At 42.8% G+C, this 24,431-nt stretch overlaps 1 protein-coding gene across 1 annotated transcript in view; it reads left to right on the top strand.

Annotated features, from left to right (window-relative positions):
- Window positions 1-17,605, top strand: part of SEMA3E (semaphorin 3E) — a 234,984-nt gene extending 217,379 nt beyond the window's left edge. Inside the window, exons 16-17 of the mRNA XM_055300904.1 lie at window positions 146-285; window positions 17,026-17,605. Of these exons, the coding sequence (XP_055156879.1) occupies window positions 146-285; window positions 17,026-17,493 (608 nt within the window). The 3' untranslated portion in view covers window positions 17,494-17,605. The remainder of the gene's footprint in view (window positions 1-145; window positions 286-17,025) is intronic.
- Window positions 17,606-24,431: the final 6,826 nt, after the last annotated feature.

Raw genomic sequence — 24,431 nt, 5'->3', positions numbered from 1 at the left:
AGCTCCTTTAAATGACCTTGCATAGAAGTTAGCAGTAAGTAATGAAAGATACTCACTTTGCTGCAGGAATCTAAATAATCATTTAAAAATATTATTTACTGATAAAATCAAAGTCTTAAAGTTAATTTTAATCTTTATATTGTAGGGGATGCTTTGGATAAGACTGAAGAGCGACTGGCCTACGGCATAGAGAATAACAGTACTTTGCTGGAATGTACCCCGCGATCTTTGCAAGCAAAAGTCATCTGGTTTGTACAGAAAGGACGTGACACAAGAAAAGAGGAGGTAATTCACAGCTGCTGCATGCTCACGCCATGCTGTCTTGTGTATGGTGTGTTATTAGTAGATAGATGATGATTTATTTGGTGTTTAAAAATGAATCAGTCTATTGTGCTGTATGTACATTATGTAAAAAGTGAATTTATTATGTGTGATTTATATACATATACAGAATTTTAAATACACACAAATTTGTATGTATATATAATTTATATATGCTTTTAAAACCTATGTACATATATGAATCTTTATGCATATAAATATACATATAAAAACATAAATATATACATATATAAAATACATATATACATGTATTAAATAGAAAAATATATACACATATAAGTAAGTTATATATTCATGCATGTTTGTATGTATGTGTATATATATAATTTAGATTCTGAAAATTGGACTTTTATTCTGTAGATACTCATATCTTCATGATTTTAGTATCATGTCAAAGTGATAATCTTATACTGTATCACCCAAGGTAATGTTCTAGAAAAATAACAAATTTAAACACCATTAACATGTATATCTTAGACATATGGATAATAGAATTAAAACAACAGCAGCAACATTAAACTAAGTGTTTGATAAAGCAATTGAATCATACATGAAACGTTGACAGAGGGATTCCATTACTGCCCACTGGGAACAAAAGAAAGGCATCAGTTTGTTTGTCCTTTTAAGTAGGCTTAGTGGTGGAGATTATATTTCTATTATCATCTAAATGACATGTGCTGCTTTTATAGATGGAAGAATAGGAAGCCTTTAAAGCACACATAAGGGATAGCCTGGAGGCAGTTAGAGGATAATCTTTTTATGCACGTCTAGGGATCTGGGTGTATATTGGCCAAGGTCAAGGGCATGAAGCAGTTAGTAAAGGCAGGTAAAACATTATTGATGCTAATGTGGGCTTTGAACTCAATTTTCACAGAAGTAGAATTATAAAAATAGAAAGAATGAAAATTGGTTCATTAAAGGGAGATGGATCTTGTTAACTGCTAGCAAAATGTTTCTTGGCAAAAAGAAGGTTGCAAATACAACAAGGGAAAGAAATGTCAGATACCTGCCTTAGGACCCACAAAGAGCAGATAGATACACAGTGGTGGGAGAGGGAAAGATGAAGTCATCAACTATAGATTCCAAATGGTAGACTACATTGACTTTTTATGCCTTTTTTTCTAGCCCAATGTTGAACAAAAATGCAACATGTCTTTGGTCCAAAACTCATATAATACATCCTGGGAGGTGATTAAATTTGTAAATTCCAGGTTCCTGGTATAGTTATTAGAGAGGAAGGCACTCAACAAAGGCTGTTAGAGATAATATAGAAAGGCAATCAAGGACAGGAAAATTCTCCTAAATTTGCATGACGTCATAAGAATAAACATGTGTCCAAAAATGTTACAGCATATTGCACTAAAATATTGTTGATTTAGTACTAAAGTATTCTCCATCCCACAAATCTGATGTGAAACTGATTTTTAAATTCTGTCATAACTCACTTGGCAGGAGAGGACCTGGGAATGTTCTCTAGCTCCTCTAGTTGAATGGCTTCAGAAGACAGAGAAGTAATTCTTTCATCAGTGGTTTTCTTCCCTTCGTATGTTCTGTTTCTAATTTGGAAGTCACCATAATCTGCCTCATTTGGAAATCTTTACCAAATCATTTTGACATGCTGCATCCATCAATGTTCAATTATAAGCTTCTTTCTCCTGTTGTTGATATAATCTGCTTCTCCTTTGCCCAGATTTTAGTCCCTGCTTTTCAAAATTCTATGGCTGATATATTTACTGATACTTGAAATTGTGAGTTTACTCTGTGCATTAGATGTCAGAATCATAAATACTTGATTTCTATACATAGCAATATATATTGATTTTTTTCACAATCTAGAACAAAACACAAAATTGCTGACATCACAAAAAGGTGCATGTGTATGCTGAATGCACAGAGCAGACTTTTTTATTGTGTGTCCTTTTAGAGCTTTTTTTTTTTTAAAGTTCTTTTAGAGTCCCTTTTTGGAGCTTTTAGAGTTTGTTTTTTTTTTTTTTAACAACCATTTTATTATAGTTACTCTGGACAGAGAATTATATTATTATCAAATCTTGACCATTGCATAAGATCTTGAAGTTTATCCACTCCATTTCTTTCCTCATATGGAAATGCTTTTAGAGTACCGCTGACAGTAGCCAACCAGGTTTATCACAGACACTTTAATCCATAAGTCATTAGTTTGTAGCCAGACCATAGCCTTTGTGAAAATCTTTGATTGTGACATATATATATCTTCTTATGGAACTGAAGTTTTTGAGTCTGGAACTTTTGCCTACAAATCCAAACTCAGCCTTCTGGAGTTATCTGGAAACCACATATTCAATGGATAAAATTTTGCTCAGATAAAGCTTTTGAAATGCTACATAGATGAATTGGTAGAAAACATCTAGATTTCTAAACTGGATTACTGCTGATCTCTTGAATATGCACTTTATGGTCTCCTGCTTTCTTAAAAACCACATATGAAACACAATCTCTGTACATGTTATTAATTCCATAAATGTTTCTTGAAAGCCTGTTTTGTAGGTAATTCTTAAGGGAGTAATTTCCCTTGGCCCAGTGACCTTAGTTATGGCGTGCATCAGTTGTTGTTGATACCCTGAGGGAAAAGATTTTAATAGAAGAGACTCTATAGGTGAGGCTGTGCTTCACTGTGCGTCTACCACACACAGAAACTGAGGTAGTAGGAAGGTGCCTTAGCTTATTGTTCTTATATCTCACAGATGCACACCGGAGGTAATGGGCCTCTTCCTACAAGCATGGAAACTAACCCGAGAGAATAGAGTTCATAAAGCAAGTCTATAACAGACCCAAGGTTTGAACTCAGATATTCCTGACTCCAAAGCTGAGCTGCTTCACATTTATTCCTTGTCTAAGCACCTAGGAATTTGCTGTGTGCATTTCATAGAATACACCATTTTAGTCTAAAACATGATTTACAGGTGACATCATTGAGACACAGACGGTTTAATAACATCCCTGGTTACTGACAGCTAGTAAAATTGACTCAGATCCAGGTGTCTATGTTCATTCTACTAAAGCACACAACCTTCTGAAATTGGAACCCTAAATACAGTTTCAGATGCTTTGGGACCTGTAGCAAAATGGCAAACCATTTACAGCCAAAGTTTTGGAATTTGATTTCAGGAAATTGGTCCTGATATCTGCTCGATCCTTATCTATATTTTTCATCAAACTTTAGTGAAGCATGTTGCTAGAGCCTTGGGGGTAAAAACACTAGTCCTCGTGTTTAGATGTTGAGAACCGGCCAGTAATTTGAACAGTTCCCACTCTAAGCACTGATACCATGAATCCTTATTAGACAATGTATACATCAGTGTGTTTCCATTCTCAATTGTCCTTTCAGGCCTATGCCTCTTCGTAAAAGAAGGATTCTATATAAAATTAGATGTTCTCTCTCATTTTAGCTTATAAGGACAAAAAACCAAGAGCACTGTACTTCATTTTCTTGGGTTTTTAACCAAAATGGTGCTTTGTTAATGCTTTTGTAGCTTATCTATTGAGCACCCAATATGCCTTGTTTTCATAGAACCTGTATTCTAGAGAACAGAGGAAGATGATAGTGTTGATGAAAATAATCATACCACTAAGTAAGAACCATATTTAATGTAACAAATGATGACAAGAAGAAAAGTGTACAAGAGAAATTACCTACAGGGAGGAGTTGCAGTTTTTAAAGGAGTGTTCATGGAAAGTCTTACTAAGAGGGTCATCAATTCAGTGACAGTTGAAAAGGACTTGAAAGAACTGATAGAGAAGGCCGTATGACAGTCTTGTAGAACTTTCTGGACAGTAGGAACAGCAGATGTAAAGGCCCTTGAGGTGAGAGTGCTCCTGATATGTTCAAGGAACACTAGAGTGAAGCTCTGTGTGGCTGGAAAGGAATGAGCAGTAAAGAGGCTAATAAACTATGAGTCAGAGAGTGAGGTAAAGGGCCAGCTCATGCAGGGCTTTGTAGGCCCTTATAAAGGGCTTTGGTATTTTCTCTGAATTAAATGGATAACTATTGGGTGGTTTTCAGCAGAGCCAAGATGGGATCAAAATTTGGTCTTAAAAGGATCACTTTGGTTATTATATTAAAAAATACACTATGTGGAGTTGGAGGAGGGGCAGAAGCAGGTGATCATTGAGGTGGGGACATAAATCTTCATGTTCCCTGATACAACATCAACCCTGTATGTACTCTTTACCTTCAAGGTCAAATGATGTGCACGTGACTGCCCCTTACACATAACAGCAATGTAATTTGCACATGCTCTCTGTTTATTACTGAGAATTGTGAAGGCTGTTTAACTTCTCAGGTGGAATAGTTTTTCAGCCTTCCAGTCTCATCTCTGTTTAAGAGTCTGCAATTAGTGTTTTAAACTCATTAAATACTCAGAGAAAAAAAAAATACTCAGAGAGTACATTGATAGGTGATGACTAGCTCATAGCCTTAGCCCTTTAGAGGCCTACAGTCTTAAAAAATGTAAACAGATAATTATAATATATTGTATTCACTAAAGTTATGTTGAAACTTCAAGAAAAGAAAAATGTCCACCAACAGGTTGGGTATAGAGGTTGTATGATGGACAGGTAGGAAAAGGTTCAAGGGAGAGTGACATGTAAGCCAGGTCTTAATGGATGAGTAGAAGTTAACTTCCAGAGAGACTGGCATAAGCACGTGTGATGGAGATGAGAAACAATACGGTGTGTGTAGATCTGTGACTGGAAATAAGGATGCAAAAATGAGTAGATATTTATTTACTTATTTATTTATAAGCCAATGAGAACACCGTAGACACCTGTTTAGACATATTACTCTAAAAACTTGAATATAGGCTTTGAGGATAAGCAAGTGTCAAGAAGACAATTTTAGAAGGTGTTTCAATAGTCAAGTGGAAGATTTTTGACCAGAACTAAACAATATTAGTAGGAGGGGAGAAGACAGTTTTCATTTCTATGAAATAACAATGGAGTGCATTTGGTTTTCGAGATAAAAGAGAAGCAATTAAAAATGAGTTACATGTTCTTGCTTGAGTATTTGTGTAGTTGATGGGGCAGTAACATGATCTACAGGACACAGGGAGAAATAGAAAGCTTAGGAGAAAAATGTTGAGTTTGTTTTGGGCAATGTTAAACTAGGGTCTCCTGTGGAATTTTCCTGTAGAAAATGTCAGTTCAGGAATATAAAATTCAAAAGAAAGATTTGGAATTATGTGAGAGACACCAGCAAAGAGGTAGTAATGAGGGATGCCTGGATGGCTCAGCGGTGTCTGCCTTCGGCCCAGGGTGTGATCCTGGAGACCTGGGATCGAGTCCCATGTCGGGCTCCCTGCATGGAGCCTGCTTCTCCCTCTGCCTCTCTCTCTCTGTGTGTGTCTCTCATGAATAAATAAATAAAATCTTAAAAAAAAAAAAGAGGAAAAAAAAAAAGAGGTAGTAATGAAATTCATGGAAGTAATAAAAGTAAGAATAATATAGCAGCAATCAATACTTCCTTATCACTTACTGTGTGCCAGGCAGTGTCCTAAGAATTTTAAGTATATTAATACTTTTAATCCTGGCAACAGCCTCATGAAGTAGATACTGTTATTGCTCCTACTTGATAGGTAAAGAAATTGAAGCTCAAAGGGATCGAGTTACTTGCACAGTATCACACAGCCAATGAGAGCAAGCTGAATTTGAGACCAGATGTTCTAGTTTCAATTCTAGGCTCTTAGTTACAGTGTTATGGCGCCTCCAATTGCCATAGCCTACCTTGGACGATGAGTGAGTAAGAAGCAGTGCGAACCAGGCCGAGAAGCAAAGGAAGGAAACACATCTAAGGAAAAATCAAAGGACAAATTCTAAAGTGAAAGCAGAAAAATAATTAATTACGGCTAGCATTCATTTAGTGCCTACTGCTTGCCCTGTGCTGTTCTGAGTGCTTGGTGTGTAGTAACGTATTTGACAACAGTTCTCTGAGGGAGCTATTGGTACTCTGTGCGTGGTGGAGATGAGACTGAGTAATTGATGCAGAGAAGGAAACTGCTAAGTACCTCCAGAGTAGTTTAGCTGCGGTAGAGACAGTGGAGTCAGGGGAGCGTGAAATAATTTATCACAGGGAAGAGGAACTGGATAAGGATAAAGTCATAAACCCTTTGAAATTTTCAGAAAAGAAGTACCTAGTGTCCGCTGAGAATGTGCTCAGTGGAATGGCTAAGCTCGGAGCCATCTAGCCATAGGTTAAGTGATGAAAGAGGCTGTAAGGAATTAGAAACAGCTAGTGCAGTGCATTTTACCTAAAGGTCTGAACAAGAGAGAGAGGCCAGCGGTAGGAGACAAGAGAAGAGAAAACTTTTGGGTTTTTTTGACTTAAAAAAAAAAAAAAAAGATGACTTGGTCATGTTTAAAGGTCGAAGGGAAGAAGCCATCAGGAGGCAAATGTGCAGCTAAAGGATGAAACAAGCTAATTGATGAAACAAGCTGAAGAGCTTATGAGAGAGAACATAATTATAGACAAAAGCTAAGGGGTGAGTTTCAAGAAGGAAGAGAAAAAATCCTCATTCTCTGAATTGGAAGAAAAGAAAATAAAGATTTTATGAATGTGGATAAAGAAAAGAATTTCATCTGCAAAATCCAAGTTTAACTCTTCCAAATTCCTTATCTATAATTATTTAAATATGTAATACCAGTTCAAATCTCCCTTATGTTATAAGGATATATAAATTATATTTTTGTGATTTCAGAAGACAAAACTGTTAAACATAACTAAATTACCTAAAGTGATACACCCCAGTTTATGAAGTCTCAGTTCCATACACTTGAATTTATAAGCTTCCAAAATAACTGCAAAAGTTCAATCTTGAGTAACATCCCAAAGAAAAGGAATTCATACTTGTTAGAGTGCTTGGTTGGACAACTGAAGTACTTGTGCATTTCTTTTTCTCCAAAATGCACAAGGACTACATTTTAAAACTAAGTAAATGAGGGGAAAATTTGCATAAGTACTTATTGCTTAGATTTAAATGTTTATTAGTTCTCAGTAGTTATCATGTGCTGGTGTCCCCAGAGAATGTACTCGGTGGAATGGTTAAGCTAGGAGTCATCTAGCAATAGGTTAAGTGATGAACGAGGTGTGGGGAATTCTCGGTTATCATGGTCAAGAAAACCATAATCTCTTCAAGCTATCATGATAAAGAAAACCGGGGATCCCTAGGTGGCTCAGCGGTTTAGCGCCTGCCTTCAGCCCAGGGCGTGATCCTGGGGTCCCGGGATCGAGTCCCGCATTGGGTTTCCTGCATGGAGCCTGTTCCTCCCTCTGCCTGTGTCTCTGCCTCTATGTCTCTCTGTGTCTCTCATGAATAGATAAATTAAAAAAAAAAAAAGATAAAGAAAACCGTAGTTTCTTTAAGCTACTCAGAAGATTATTAAATAACTTTTTACCTTAATACAATATTATTTTGAATGTTGTGAGTTTGGAGTATATGATTTTAACCTACAAATAGTATATTTCTCTGAACCCAACAATGATTTAAAGCAGAAGTTGGCAAACTACAGTGTGAAAGCCAAATCTGGCCCTCCACCTCTTTTGTAAATAAAATTATATTGGAAAAAGCACCACGCCCATTTGTTTACCTAACCTCTATGGATGTTTCCATCCTATAACCACAAAGCTGAGTAGTTATAGCAGAGACCATATGACCTGCAAAGCCCAAAAACCTTTACTGCATGACTCCCTCCAGGAATTTTGTTGGCCTCTGATTTAAGGTAGAGTGAAATTTCATTAAATGAGTATTGTGAAAAATATCTCTATATTTTGGAGGAAAAAAATGTTTTCATGAATAACTAAGCCCTGACTTTGTGCTGAGCACTATAATTTCATTTGAATGAATTTTCAATAAAACTAAGCAGTATGAATAGTTTCTTGGAGTGTGTTCTTTTGGACTTTAGTCTTTTACTGACAAAACCAATGTATATCCCAAAGATACTGTAAACAACGTTGAGTTCCAGGAAGGAGTTGACTTAACATACACAAATCCCCAGAGTGGAAATTGGCAGGGGCAGCAGTAGGGACAATCCCAAAACACATAAAATATTCTCCTAAGTGATCTGTGGCCGGCAAGTAAGTTGCTAGTCCATGAGACCAGCATCACACTTTATCCTTTGGTAAGCATAGAAGTTTCATTTTTCCCTTTGATCCTCATTGATCTTTCCATTGTGGATTCTTTATTTAAAGGAAAATATTTTTGTGTGTGCTCATGTGCCTTAAATATAAAAGTATCTCACTTTAAAATAGCTGATTGTATGCATTGTACAGACTGCTTAAATAATGCACAAATGTGCATGTTTATTATAGAAAATCCAAGAGAGAATGTAAGTTGACATCGAAACTCCACGACTTCAATTTCACCCCACTCTCTGAATTCCTTTTTTTAACTGGATGCCAAACGTTGTCACTTTCAACTCTGCTTGCAGACCACCTACTGAGTAGGATAAATTCATCAAAGTCGTTTAAATACTGTTGAGAAATCTAAGAAGCATGGTTAACTTATCAATCAGCAGTTCCTTTCAGATAACTCAGAGTTCATTGCATCCATGCGGAATTTGTACAGCTTTAGGTAAGACATGATTTTATTGATGATACAATGCCTTGTGGAGAAGCTTCTCTTGTAAAAACAGAAGAAAAATGGAGTATATAAATTACAGCTTTTAATGTTGCAAACTTACAATATAATCAGAACTAGGAGAATTGCGAAGTTCAATCTCATTCTACCACCTTGTTTACCCTAAGATGACCCGTTTTTTCTTGACCTTCCCAATGCTAACCCATGACAGGAAGCCTAAGGGACCAATGACAGCCTTAAGTTTACGATACTGTCTCTATACACATGTAGTGAAAGCATGAGGTTTGTTCCACATGAATATTATTTGTTTTTCTTGTTGTCATAACATAAAGTACATGAACTCTGCCTCATTTGAAACATCTGCTTAGTAGTTTTGATATTTCTATTTCAGTCTTTAAAAAAACTCTGCTCATCTTTTCTAAATGAATTCTTTATAAGTAGATATTCATAATTTACATTTTAAGCCTTGACAAGCATATTTTTATAATGTCATTCACTTCATATTTTAGTTCTGGAATAATCAGCAATATAGCCCATTAATTTCATTTTTTTTCCTTTATAATTCCTGTAAGTGGAAAATATAGAGCAACGTTTTGGTCAAAAGGATAGAAGTACATCTAGTGGTTTAGATAGAACTCTCTTTGGTTAATTTTCCAAAAGAATACTGGAAAGCTTTGAAAATTAAATGTACATTCCCAGATCTATGGAATCAGATACAGACTTGTGTTGTGTCCCACTGAGCACTGAGATCACTGTGACTCTGGGCATCAGATTAAACAAAGTAACACGGTAATGCCACAAGCCCGGTGTCGGGCATAACAGGATAGATGTTCAGCAATGTAAAAAATATGAAATCTCTTCACTCTTTAATTCCCCTTGTTCCAGTATAAATTATAGCTCCGACGGTCTTCTTCTACATATTAAAAAATACACATCTACATGAAGATATATCCACATAGAACTGGATATCCGTACCACATTGTGTTAGTTCTGTAGAGTTGCTTATATTGAACTGTACGTGGGCATCTTGTCTTGACCCTGAGATATTACCTTAAGAAAATGTATTTAGTGTAGTGCTGTTGTTTGGATGCCTGTATCTCATTTTGTGAAAACACAGAAGAGATTTTTTTCCCCTCAGGCCTCAATGGCAGGGAAAGATGTACTTGTCATAAGGAGTAACTTTATTTTTTTATAATGGTTTTTTTATTTGAGTATAGCCAACATACAATTTTACATTATTTTCAGGTGTACAGCATAGCGATTCAACTTCCGTGCTCACTGTGCTGTGCCCACCACAAGTACAGCTACCATCTCTCATCATACAAGGCTAATACATTATCATTGACTGTATTTCCTATAATAAGGAAGAACGTTAAAAATATAGTTTGGTGACATTGGGGGCTTAGAATTTATACTTTCTTCTTTCCTTTGGTCACTAGGTAATTCAGTGTTGATTTTGAACTCCAAATATAGTAGTGATTCGGTGCCTTATATATGCACTTTTGTGTTCAAACATTCTCTTTCTTTTACCCCCTCCTCTTATTTTCCCTTCATCCTGATTATTCTGGTATTCTTACCTATGGAAATGTTTAATAAAACATTACCCTTACACTGCTGTTAGTGTATTTTTCAACATTATTTCTAAAATCATATGGTTCTAGTATAGCATAGCTTGAACAGATCTTACTGACTTAGTTTATTGGTTGCCAAACCTAGATAATCATTATAAGCATATTACTTAGTTCACAGCACGTTGTCATAATGGGTTCATACAAATCTCCTTTCTCGTTTGACTTCATTTTTCCTGGACCACCTTTCTCCACTTTCATCTTTGCTTCCCCATATGCATGCATTGTAATGATTGGAGTAATTCCAATACTACATCACTTGTACTACATTGAACAAGTATATAACATTGTGAGTACACATGAGCTGTAAAAATAAATCTGTTGAGTTAGAGGTCTTACTCTGCTCCTCTTTAGAACTCAAAATGGTGGTGTATCACCATGGCCGTGCGTGTCTCTATGTCATTGTTCCTGATTGCAACTTAACATCCCATAGCATGCATTCATTGCTCTTAATTGATCCATGCCCCTAAGAGTGGACCAACAATGTCATTAATTCCCACTCCCACATCTTTAATGATCCTCTTCAAATAACTTCTTACAGACCTGAGTGCAAATCTCAGCATTCTTATCTTGTGACATCCCTTATTTCTACAATTTTGTCAGCTCACTTTGCAGAATTTTGGCATCATCTGCACTCTCAAAGTGTTTTTATGTGGGTTCCCATTTTCCTGTATTCTCACCAGTTTTTTGTATTTTCTAATTTTTGCCTGTTTTGCTAGTAGAAAGTAGTGTTTTGTTTGTGTTTGTATTTCTAAAATGGCTAATTAACTTGCATACTTATTAAACATTTGGGCTTCTCCTCTGACATGCCTAGTTATATGTTTTTTCTCTATTTTTCTCTTTTTCTGGACTTTCAAGAGTACTTTGTATCTTCTATATATTAGTTCTTGAATGTAAATGTTCCAAATTTCTTCTTTGATATCATTGATGTTTCTCAAAATAACACTTTTTCACAATATGGTTTTGAGTTCTTATTTATGATAACTTCCTTCTCAGCATCTTTTTGTATTAGAAAAAGGTTTTCCACTTTTGGATCTTTAATCTGAAGTATATATACAACTTTATTTCTTTTAGATATCTGTAATATGTTTCCCTAAATGAGCTATCAAGTTCTTATTGGGCAGTCATCTCGATCATAAAGCACATTCACATTGAAAACTGTGAAAAAGTTTAAAAAAAACTGTTTTTATAAAAGATTTTCATTTTTATGCTGTTATGTATGATATATTTTCTCTAAGTTAACTGACTTTTTTGTATTGAAAATAGGCCAGGTAAACCAACAAATGTATAAATTGTTGGTCTTTATCTCTTGACTAAAATTAATTTCAGTGTTAAATATATTCTGAAAGAAACCAATTCAAGGACTCTGTCTTTCCTTTCCCTCTGAAAAGTATGGAACCATATGGTTGATACACATGGAAATCACTTCTTCTTCCTGACCAGCTACCAGATGTGCAGGGTTCTTTGTTCAATTGCTTTTTTTTTTATTTGACATTACAAAACATACTGAATCAATCTTTTTAACTCAGAATATTAAAACCATTTTCAGTAAGAAATGCTGTATTTTTGTAGATTGCCTATAAGAATATTTGATAAAGTGATGTATTATGTATCATCTTCTTGACCAAGGAAATCAGGTCTGCAGACATAGAGAAAGCACAGCTGACGAAAACAATTGTGTAATCAAGATTTGCTGTTGAAGGCGCCCGTGTGGACTAAAGTGGAAAGATTAAATCATGGAAGGACTTCAAATACAAATTTCTAAGTCATTTTTATTTTTGGGTTTTCACAGGCTATGGAAGGTACATTTAACTTTCAAGGTGATTTAATGTACATAGTGTACAGCCATCTAGATTTCGGAGTTAAAATGTCTTTCATGACTGAATTTCAGACTCACTGTAATCAGGAAGGCAAACCTACATTCTGAGACAGACACTATCTCTAACATGCAAATAAATGATGTAGGACAGTTCCCACTCTAATTGTCACACTTCACATCTTCGGACTCTACTGGACTTTATATACACACAATGCAGTGTTTCTCAAATCAGGTTTCTGATTTTTGAAAGAAATATCTGCGTGGAAAAAAAAAAAAAGCACTCCTGACCCAGTGGCCAAGGATTTGTGTTCATGTTTGGTTTTATTTTAAAACACTTTCAAACACTTCATGTGCCAGAAGCTAAGCTAGCTGACTTTCATATTTTCATATTTGCACTCTCATGGGAAGTACAGTAGGGAGAAAACAAAGGATCATATTCAGTGAGAGTGTTTGTATGCAGATTCCTTCCAGGTGAAGACAGTCTCCTAGGAGTTCTTTTCCTATGTGTCTGTGAAGCATAGCCCTGTCAGTAGTCACGAACTGCTCCTGAAATCATGCTTGCTTCCTTCCTTGTCCAAATCATTCCTGGATTTACATAGAAGAAGTGAATAACTTCTGGACATATCTTCCTTGGGATACCCATTGCTTGCATTCTTGTACACTCTGAACAAGTTAATATGTTCTCATTTTCACTATGTTCTGAGCACCCTACTCATCGTGGAGTATTTAGAATAACTAAGAGAGGCCTTTGGTTTTAATGTGTGGTTAAAGAGCTGAAACTCGCATGTCAAAATTATTTGAAGAATGATATGAATACCAGCTGTGTGCTACAAATGTGATTGCTATTGAGTTACAAAAAGAAAGAAGAGATCTTTATGGCTGAAAACAAAGTATTCATTGAGCAGTGAAAGTGTCAAGCTAGGAAAGAAATTTTAAAAAATGGATCGGTGGTCCGTAGAAAGGAGCTCTCTAAGAGAAAGAAAGAGTAAGACCAGAATAAGACATGGAAGTGAGAAAGAAGGTGGCAAGACAAGGGACCGAGGATTGAAGGTGTTATGAAAAGGGAGATTGGACTCTGGTATTTGTTTAGGTTGTCCCCACCATCTGCCCTTGAATGTGGAACATTGTCTTGGGCTAATACAAGCATGACTTGTATTAAAATGTTTATTAAATATTCATAAGAATGAAACAAGGAATGCATTCCTTATGCTTGTCACTTTTGTTCAAATATAGAAACAAAATTAATTTACAAATAAGATGTAAACAAATCTATGCATCATTTAAATCTTTATTTAATGTGATCATTTTTTTCACTGAAATAAGGCATCTGCATAAACATAACATAGGACACAGACTACCACATACATGTGTGGACATGTGTGTATGAAACATCTGCCTGTAGCACTTTGTGCCATGTGCTGACTCAATCCCCCTAACACTTTATACAAGTGACTTCAAAACTTTTTATGTACATTACTGAGTAGGGACGTTGTTTGGTTTTCATTTGGCTGGAACGTATCATTAACATATTACATTCATCTTTGTTCTCAGCAGCTGGAAACCGTTAGAGCTTTGAAAACAGTCCAGAGTCTATGATAAACACCAATACTAACAATGAAGTTGATCTTCCCCACCGTCCCAAATATAGTTTGTTAATCTACATTATTATGAAAATTAAACACAATGATCTAAGAAGTCTTTATAGAATACTCAATGATCTGCAGAAATGTCCGCATTCTCCCAACCCTGGGAGAAACACTACAGTAAGCTACTTGGGGATATGGATTTAGAAAGGCGGGAGCGGGCCGGTTGAACAATTCTTACCTGCTTGGGCAGCAATAGAATCTGAATAAGGAGCAGGACTAAAGGAAATGAAATTTGATAGCACCCATTTGTTGAAATAAAAGGGAAAGGTATCAGGCAAAAGAAAATTATTTGAAGGACCGGTTACTTTTTGCATGTAATGTTGTATGCCCAGTTGACAAAGGTTAACAGGTGACATGATGGTAGTAAGGGAAGGGGGGACACTCTTACCAGGGTGAGAGGGAGGCCCGCTTGAAGAGATGACATGCTAATTCGGCCTTTCCCAGTAAGAAAGCAGCAGCAGGGAAGTCCCTCCAGGTCGGGCCAACAGTGGAGGTGGCGAAAGAGAATCAAGTCGAGCCTAGTAGCAGATGCAGAAAGGAGGAGGATGTGAGAGGAGCCTGCCAGGAGGGGAGGTTGGGGAATCGTATGAGAATCTAACATTGTGGCAAGACAGTGGAATGGAATGACTGTTTCCCACCATCACCCAGGAAGAAACGTTGATGGGAATTTGTGACATAGTGGATATGAAGGCATAGTAATGAGTAAGAAGTATAACAACACATGAGGAGAGAGGGACTAGAAGGAGAAGAAGACTGTCATTGTCAGAAATAAGGAAGTCAGTAATGGCGGAGGGGCGCGGTGTGCATGGACACACTTTGGATTGTGAACAATGAAGGATCACGTAAGTCTCGGTCCGTGTTTTGTAATTAACAGGAAACACAAAACAACGGACGATGGGGTGTAAGATGAGACACCATCTTAGGAAGCTCATTGAAATAGAATCATCAAATGAATGCAAATAAAAATGAGATCAGGGAGGGTTGGAGGGTTGTGCCTTAGAGGGAAGGAGAAATCTATGGAAGACACCAACGGGGAACGAAGAAGAGAAGCAGGACAATAAAATGGCACGTACCACACAAGGGACAAAACGGTGTAAGAAGGCAGGTTCCTTTATGTCACCTGCAGCCATAAGTTTCAAAACCGTGGAGACTGTGCTTCAGAGTCAGAATCACCTAAGGCCTGTGACAGATTTATGGAGAAGAGAGTGGTGAACGTGAGCAGTGACTCCAAGTCATTTAAGAATTATTGGCTGGGGCAGGTATCAGGGACACCTCCTCAGCGAGACCTGTCAACAGATAAGCAATGGTTTTATGTAGCGACGATGGTTTTGGCCTGACAGCTCTTCCTGATTCCTCACGAGAACTTCTAGAGCTGATGGCTCTAGCATTCTGCGTACTAGGACGTGGTCCTGCCAAGCCCAGGGAAGCCCCTACCAAGGATTCAGGGAGCCTCTTCATCCAACTATGTCACTCCGAAGCTGCTGAATAATTAGCTTACCTTACATGGCTGGGGAAAACCCTCGGAGAGCGTCACAGTTTATCTTAGCGTGTCTATTGGAGAGGCAGTCTCTTCCTACACTGCTGATGCCATTTTGCCACATGATCCACAAATAATATAAATGACGGCACATGAGTGTAGCACACATTGCAACCTTAGACATCCTGGATCTAATTAAAGCTCGGGGGAGCAGAACCCAGGAGCAGGCCTTACCAGGAACTACCACTGGGACCAAGCCATGCTTGTCTCAATGGCACTTACTGCCAAAGTGGTTGTGGTTGTCAGCATGCCCCCTTTTGCTTTTGGTTTGTGTTCTCAAGGGCGACGTTAGCCAGTATAGTGTGAATCACCTTTATCCCATTGTGGTGTGATCTTTGGTCATCTGAAAACATGTATCAGGTTTTGGGGGGGGGGGGTTAGCTGGAGGAATATATACAGGAGAGGGAGAGGTAAGTACTGGTAGCACCATACGAAGTGTTCTCACTTAGGTTATTTTATTTAAACTTCACAGCAGTCATTCAAGTGACACTTAGATCATCTCCAACTGTATGAAGAAAACTAAGAGAATATACATAAATGCCCTACGTCACACAAGAAGTAGACAGTGGTGCCAGTGTTTGGAATCTCGCTTTGTTCCAATGTCAAATCATATACTCACTGTTTATCATGAGCTCTTTATCAAAAGCTCTGTTGTGCTTTTACCTTGAATTGTAGTTATGTGTTTATAGAATTAAGGTGCATATTTTATTACATCACAAACAAAAAGATATTTGAGCACTGAAGTTATATGTAAACTTAATACTTACTGGAGTGTAAAGTTCTTCAGATTGTGAATTTTTCTTGCTTATTTTTAAGCCTCTGTTAAATAGAAAGCATTGTAGAAATATAAGGAATGCTCAGTTAATTAATGAAAGGGAGGTGGGGTTTTTTTTTTTCCTTTTTTTTTTTTTTTTGTACGGAAAGGGAGTGAAGGTATCCCAGCTCTTTAAACAGAGGCCCTTAGAGAGACCCTGGTCTTTATGATCTGGAAGGAATAAGAACCCCTGAGCTAGTAACGTGAGAAATGGCATTTGTGCTGCCTACTAAGAAAGAGTTAAATAAAATTGACAGATCTTCATTTCACTCTAAGTTTGAGTGCTCTGCTGAACTAGGTGGCTTTTCTAATGATTAATTGAAATCATTAGGGAGAAAGCTCTCCCGCTCTGCTCTTAAAAATATCGATGTGAGATGACCTCAAAATCACTACTATGACGTGATCTCACATGTAAATACAATCAACACACGCACGCACACGATTTAATTAGTCCTTCTTGCTCACTCACCCCCTCGTGCAGTTATATGACTTAGGATTTCATCATGGGATAACAAAAATTGAAAGAAAAAAAAAAAGAAAAGAAAAAAACTCGGGGCGGATGGTGGAGGGGTTTACAGGCGCGTGTGCTCTCCCGGCTCATACTCCAGCGCCCTGACTTCCTCGTTCTTGCAGGTGAAGACGGACGACAGAGTGGTGAAGATGGACCTCGGCTTACTCTTCCTCAGGGTGCGCACAGTGGACGCTGGGACCTACTTCTGCCAGACGGTGGAGCACGGTTTTGTCCACACCGTCCGGAGGATTAGCCTGGAGGTGGTGGAAGAGGAGAGAGTAGAGCGGATGTTCCACAAAGACCCTGAGGAGGACGGGCCCCCCCGGACGCCCTGCCCCGCGCCCGGCGGCCCGCAGGGGCCAAGACCTTGGTACAAGGACTTCTTGCAGCTGATCGGCTACAGCAACTTCCAGCGAGTGGAGGAGTACTGCGAGAAGGTGTGGTGCGCCGAGAGGCGGCGGAAGAAGCTCAAGTGGAAGTACGCCCACGGTGCCCACGGCCAGGACAGGCGGCTCCGGGCCAGGGCCCAGCACTACCGCGCGCCCCGGCACACAAGGGGCTCCCGCCGGGCCCCCGCCCCCGGCTCCTGAAGCGCCCCGCGGACCCGCGGCCGGCAGGGGGGACCGCGCCCCCGGTACCCCGAGCGCCCGCCGGGGCCGCGGGGTCAGCGTGCGGCCTCCCCGCACGGCCGCGAGCACCGAGAGGCCCGGCGGCCCGGAGCCCGACCCAGACTGACCGCGGCTGCACGTGGCCCGCGGCCGGGACCACCCCCACCCCCCCCCCCACGGGCGGCGGCGGCCCTGAACGCCGGTGCGAAAGCGCGGGCCTTAGGAGCGCGGACGGGGAGCTCGGATGTGGTCTCATCTTCCTGGACACCCCCGCCACAGTGTCCGGGTGCGGAGCATCAGAGCCGTCTCGGCTCCTGCGAACCCCTGTCCCCGGGAGGCCGGCGTGAGGGGCAGCCCGTGTCCCTGGCGCTGGGCGCGGAGACCCCTGCAACCGTCAAAGGAAACCCGTGGCCCCCGGGGCCTGTGCCCTTCCCCCCACAACCCTGGCCCCCCCGGCGCCCCCGGCCCCCTGGCTCCCTCTGGGCCCCTGGCTCCCGGCCCCCTGGCACCCTCTGGCCCCCCATCCCCCTGGACCCCGACCCCTGGACCCCGACCCCCTGGACCCCCAGCCCCCTGGACCCCTCTGACCCCCCCGGCCCCTTGGACTCCTCTGACCACCCGGCCCCCTGGCCTCTGCCCCCCCCCCCGGCACCCTGGTACCCTCTGGCCCCCTCTGGCACCCTGGCACCCTGGTACCCTCTGGCCCCCCGACCCCCTGAACCCCTCTGGCCCCCCAGCCCCCCGGCACCCTCTGGCCCCCCCGGCCCCCTCTGGCCCCTGGTCCCCCATCCCTCTGGCCTCCCGGCCCCCTGGCCCTCGGCCCCCCAGTCCCGCGGCCCCCTGTCACCCTCTGGCCCCCAGGTACCCTCTGGCCCCCGGTCTCCCGGCTCCTCAGTCCCCCGGCCCCAGCCCCCCAGCCCCCCTGGCCCCCTGGCCCCCTCTGGCCTCCTGGTTCCCCGGCCCCCGCACCCCGGCCCCCTCCAGCCCCCGCCCCGTCCCCAGCAGGTGCACGTCGTGATGAGAGCGGCCGGGCCCTGCCTCAGCCCCGCCCGCGGGGACCGGGGCTCTGCCGCCCTCTGCCGGCGCGCGGGGTGCACGGCCTGTCCTCCGCCCGCCCGACTGTCCCGCCAGGATTCCAAGGCAGTTTCTGCTGATGCGTCTGGCCGGTTTTCGTGAAAGGCCTTACAGAGGAGGGTCTGGATGCGTAGGTCATGCTTTCGTTGGAGATGACGTGTCTATGAATAGTCCATTGCCAAACAAACCAAAATGAAGATATCACAGCATTGAAGCTCTGCTGAATCTTAAATTTTATGCCTTCCAAATAACCTTCCCCGAGATACAGAAGATGCCCCAGAATCATACGTCTATTGTTTTGAAAATATTAAAGCAGTTTGCTCTCAGATTCAAGTTTTCCTCTTTTATGTTAACAAATAAGAAAATTATTTCATGAGCTCAGTTAATTACCGAGATGCCCAGAGCACTTTTATAAATAGTATCAAGAATCCTCATCTTTGAGAATGCTTCTTTCTTGAAGTCTCTCCTTCTGCTGTTTATTTAATGGTTACCTTTCTAAAGTATGAAGTTTTGTTCAGATTTTTCACTTAAATAAAAACGACAAGCAAGTGAAACACCTGAAAACAATTAGGAATATCTATTTGAATGTTGACCTTATTCATTTCCATTTTCAAAGCTAGCGTACAGGGTATGTAATTAAGAAAGGTAAAATGTTGGTACCTTGCAATGGCTTGCAATTTCATTGAAAAATCAAAAAATACGCAAATGTTTCAAGGAAGTTTAAAAAGTTCATTTGTTAGGCTGCCAAGCTCCAAAAGGCCTAAAGAGTAGAAACACTTTGAAAATTACCATTCCTGAACGACCCAGGGGCTCTTTGCCCACGGATCCCCCGGGAGGGTCACGCTGCCCCGCAGTGGTCACTGAGAAGACACCTGGGTCAGGAAGATGCTGCCCAACGTGGGGAAACCACCATGACCACGGATCGGACGTGAGAGGACTCGCCCCACGATCAGGGGACAGCACTGCACGGTCCTCCACATGAATGCTGTCCCCCACGTGCTCGGCCTCTCCCCCCTTTCTCGCCGGCGTGCGCGTGGGGCAGCAGGCGCAGCGGACGTAGCAGGTGCAGCAGGTGCAGCGGGCAGCAGTGCAGCGGCGCAGCGGCGCAGCAGGCGCAGCGGGCGCAGCAGGTGCCTCGCCATGTACTCCGGGTGAGCACGCAGACCTCCAGGGACAGACCGACAGCCTGGAGCTCTGTCCTCCTCGGGAACCGGGACACCGCGGAACTTGTCCGCCCCGCCGTCTGCTGTGTCTGCGGCCAGAATCCAAATCGGGACCTCCCTTGGGGGATTTCCAGGCTTGGGAACTCGCAGATGGATTGACCAGGAACTCAGGAAGGACTCGTGCCCTTGGCGACCCGCCCGACCGGGAATTAGGGCCTCTTCCCAGCCGTGGGCAGACCCGGGCGGGGAGCCGCGCCCTCTGGGAACGCCCCCCCATCCTGGGTTCCAGCCCCCCCCCCCCCCCGGGCCTGGTGTCGCCGGCCGAGAGGGGACGGCGCCTCAGGACAAGGCCGGGGACAGCGGCTCCAGGGCACCTGCTCTAGGCCCCGGGACCGCCCGCAGGAGCACGGCTGGGCGAGGCTTCACCCCGGATTGGGCCCCCCTCTGGCGGTCCTCCCTGCTGTCTCTCCTCCCTCGTGTTTATTGCTGAATATTTCAGTGCAAAGCTATTAACTTGGAGAAACAGGGATTGAACGTGACACAAACACTAGTAAGAGCTCTAGATAAAAGGGGGGACGGGGGCCTTTGCCTGTGTAGTAAGTGGCATTTCTGTACATACTTCAGAGTTTCTTCTTTCCCCAGAGTACTTAAATACCTAGGGTGTTTTTCTCGAGTGTTTTAACGTTTGCCATAGGGCGTAGGGCTCTGTCAATCTTCGCAGCGACTCTGACCATTTGTAAAATTTGCAAACCGCAATCAAAGGGGCGCGTGTGGGTGTCGAGCGCGAAGGACCCTGGCTTGGCTTGGCTTGGCTTGGCTTGGCTTGGCTTGGCTTGGCGGGGGGCAGCTGCTGGGCCCGGGGAGCCCGCCGCCAGGAGCAAGCGCTGCATTGGGATCGGTCGCAAGTCATAGATTGTCCACGAGCACGGTTCTGACTGTAATGTGTTATTTCAGCTGGGACGTCTATTTTCCCCGGGAAGGTGGCGTTCTGTTTTGCTCCCGTTACCACTGAGTGTGCTGTGCGTGAGCGGCTCAGTCGGAAGCCGAGTGCAGAGCGGGGCGCCCGACCCTGCGGCTCCCTGCACCTGCCGGCCGCGCCGCCTGTGCTTCCTTATCTCCTCCCGGCATGAGCCCGAGGCCCCGTCACCCAGTGCTCAGCTCCCAGGCCACGGCCCCGCGTGGCTGCCCGGCCGGGACGTGCCGCTTCTGTCGAGGTCCACCTGATGCTAAAGAAATAAATTTGTGCTGAACCCTTACGTGCTGTCCGAGGAGTGGTTTCTAAATTTATGCCAATTAAACTCGTTTCGCAAGGTGTCAAGCCTAAGTGTAAACCGACAGTGCTAGATCGGCGCTAGTTTTCTTTGAGAAGTTCGGGAAGAGCTCGATTCTCCTTTTTTGGAGATTCGCCAGTCAGCTGCCCTAAGGAGGAAGAAGTCCCCTCATCTCATTCTCTCGCAGCACTCGGGTTGATGTATGCCACGTCATGTCTCTAAGACCAGCAGCCAGAAATTCCTTTTAAAGCTGCATCGTCCAGATAAGAGACGTCATGAATGCTCTTGAAATGGTAACTAGTAGGATGTTTACAATGTGTGCAGGCCTCAACAGCACCTTAATACCCACAGACTGTGGTTTTTGCTGATATTTTTCTTAGACCTTGGTGAGGTCATTTAAATGGGATTCGATGATAAATGAACCTCTCTTTGGGAGTTTTGTTCCCAGGGCATTTTGTTGTTTTGGTCAGTAATTAGCTACAATGTTGTGTGTGTGTGCATGTGTGTGTGCATGTGTGTGTGTGTGTGTGTGTGTGTTTAAAAGATTTTATTTATTCATGAGAGAGACACAGGCAAAGGGAGAAGCAGGCCTGCTGTGGGGAGGCCGATGCGGGACTCGATCCCAGGACCCAGGGTCACACCCTGAGCCAAAGGCAGATGCTCAACCGCTGAACCCCCCAGGTGTCCCCTAGTTACAAGGTTTTTAAAGCAAGAATTTGGCAGCTGCTTCAGGATCCTGTTTCTGGCAGGTTTAGAATATGATATTGCCATTACTGATAACTGCACTGCATTCCTTACAAACCAGAGCCTACTTTTAGTGTATCAGGTAATGAACCCATTGAAACTGCTCTTCCCGTATATACGCCCAGTCATTAGTCCAGAGAAAAGTAGAGAAACAGCCATGGCCACGAGGACTCTCTTACCTGTTGCCCAAGGGAACAAAAGCATACTCCCACTTTTTTTTTAAATTCAAAAGCTATATGCCAGGCACTGAGTTAGGTGTTTCCTAAAATGTAGAAATGTTAAGAATGCCGTGAAATTATACAAATAAACCAAAGTCGAGTTGTCTTTGTTCTGAGAATGTGTTCCCAGGTTTTACTGGGGAAATTGCAAATCCTATTTCTCACTTGCTGCAACTTGAAACACAGTAAGAGTGCAGCTTTTAAAATGTATTTCCTGTGTTTGGAATGTTGTGGAAAATACTTCCAATTATGAATCTTGAGACTTCTGGTCAGGATGGCTTTGGAAAGCACACTTGAATTTGGAGAAGCTGCAGGGAGGTAGCGCTGATAGGTGGTACATGGAGAGAGACAATCATTTAACAGAGACCGGAAGAGGCAGCAGGAAGGTGGCTGTCTGCAAGCCAGGAAGAGAGCTCTCCCAGGCACCAAACCCACCCACACCTTGCCTTGATCTGGGATTTCTCAGCCTCCAGAACAGGGAGAAGTAAACATGTGTGGTCCCAGCCACCCAGTCTATGGGGTCTTCTTACAGCAGCCTGAGCAGACCGATACCTGGGGGAAAGCAGAGAAATGAGTCTCTGGTCACATATTCAGAAACATTTGAAAACATCTAAAGTCGAGTAGACGGAGTCGAGTAGATGGTGCTGTATGGGGCAGGAGGCCTCCCAGCTGTGACCACCGCTGGCTCATATTACTTTCCCAACTGGAGGTGAGTTCTTCTCTGTGGACCAGATGGGTTTCTGGGGAAGGAGAAAGGAAAACCATCAACTCAGCTTTCAACCAATAAAAGCCAGAGACGTGGTGATTAGTCCATGGATTCCATCTAACTTGAAAGAATAGGTCAAGAGTTTCTTCTTTTACCTGTTGGTTGGTTGGTTGGTTGGTTGGTTGGTTGGTTGGTTGGTTGGTTGGTTTGAAGCAGCACAAAACAACACAGACTTGTTACCACCTGGGGATTGGTGTCCCGGGAAGTCCAGGCCCGGTCCCAGCTGGATCCCCGCTCGGGCTGGATCTGGTCGGGCGCCGCCAGTACCTGGGAGGGGCCGGACCCCCCTGGGTCCGTGGGGCAGCGGTGGGCCCCTGGGTCCTTCTCAGCTCAGCTGCACTTCTCCGCCTCCCACTGGAGAAATGTCTCTGCTTGTCAGGTCCGGCGATTAGACTGCATCCAGCCAGATAATCCAAGCTAATCTCTCTCTTAAGATGCATTACCTTGGGATCCCTGGGTGGCGCAGCGGTTTGGCGCTTGCCTTTGGCCCAGGGCGCGATCCTGGAGACCCGGGATCGAATCCCACGTCGGGCTCCCGGTGCATGGAACCTGCTTCTCCCTCTGCCTGTGTCTCTGCCTCTCTCTCTCTATCTCTCTGTGACTATCATAAATAAATAAAAAAAATTAAAAAAAAAAGATGCATTACCTTGATCACATCTGCAGAGTCCCCTCTGTCCCATAGCCCAGCAGGTTTTCAGGTCCTAGGGTTAGGATGTGGCCATACTCGGCACCAACAGCCCCTCCCTGCACCTCCAAACTTACGTTCTTCCCAAATGCAAATGACGTTATCCCATCTCCAGGTCCTCAGAGTTCTCTTTCTTTTACAGCATTAGCTGAAAAATCCCAAATCTTACCACATGTCTTCTAAATCAGATGCAGATAAGACCTTCGGTATAACCCATCAAATACCCACCCCCAGGGCACAATTTTTTCCATCTGTGGTTCTGTGAAACGAAAGCAACCAGTTATCTACCGCCTACTACCATGATAGACAGACAGAGGCTAATAGCTTACTGGTATTCTGGTTTGAACGCAGCAAAAAATGACAGGTCAAATGGAGTCACCCTCCAAAGCAGTTTCCTAATTCAGCAGGGTATCCACTGTTAGGTTTTAAGGACTGGGGATATTCTGTGACTCTCTGAGTTTACATTCAGCCCTGCGAGCCTCCGCCCCACCCTCTGGATCCCTAAATGGCTCAGGTAATCTCCATCTTTGCCCTCTGACATCCTGGGCATTGACTTGGTCCTCCAGCAGACGGTCTAAGCATCTAGTTTTTTTCACAAAAGGTGCCAAAGGCGGTACTCGAGGGGCAGATTATCTGTCCATCCCCCACCCAACGGCACCAAAGCCTCCAGAAGGCATCCAGCCAGGACTGCATCTGCTCCCACATCAGGGAATCCTGGAAGGTAGTTGCTGATCCTGTGCTGGAAGACGAGCATACCTATAAGAAAAAGAGACATTGGGAGGCATAGTTGTTGAGTAGAAAAAAAGACCTCATCTGTTGAGGCAAGAGAATAAGTAGACTCAAAAATTTAAATTAAAATTAGTAACACTGTGTGGGATAGGCAAAGAACTCCTCCATCCTCGTAAACTGGTAATTTAGAGATTTAACACTCTACTTAAAAATCCGAATTTTGGCAAAACATCATACTCAGGCAATGCAAAAAAAAAAAAATCTATTACT

This window comes from Nyctereutes procyonoides, unplaced genomic scaffold (genome assembly GCF_905146905.1).
Source record: "Nyctereutes procyonoides isolate TBG_1078 unplaced genomic scaffold, NYPRO_anot_genome, whole genome shotgun sequence".
NCBI lineage: Eukaryota > Metazoa > Chordata > Mammalia > Carnivora > Canidae > Nyctereutes > Nyctereutes procyonoides.
The sequence above is the reverse complement of the archived record's forward strand: the minus strand, read 5'-3'. Positions and strand labels throughout refer to the sequence as shown.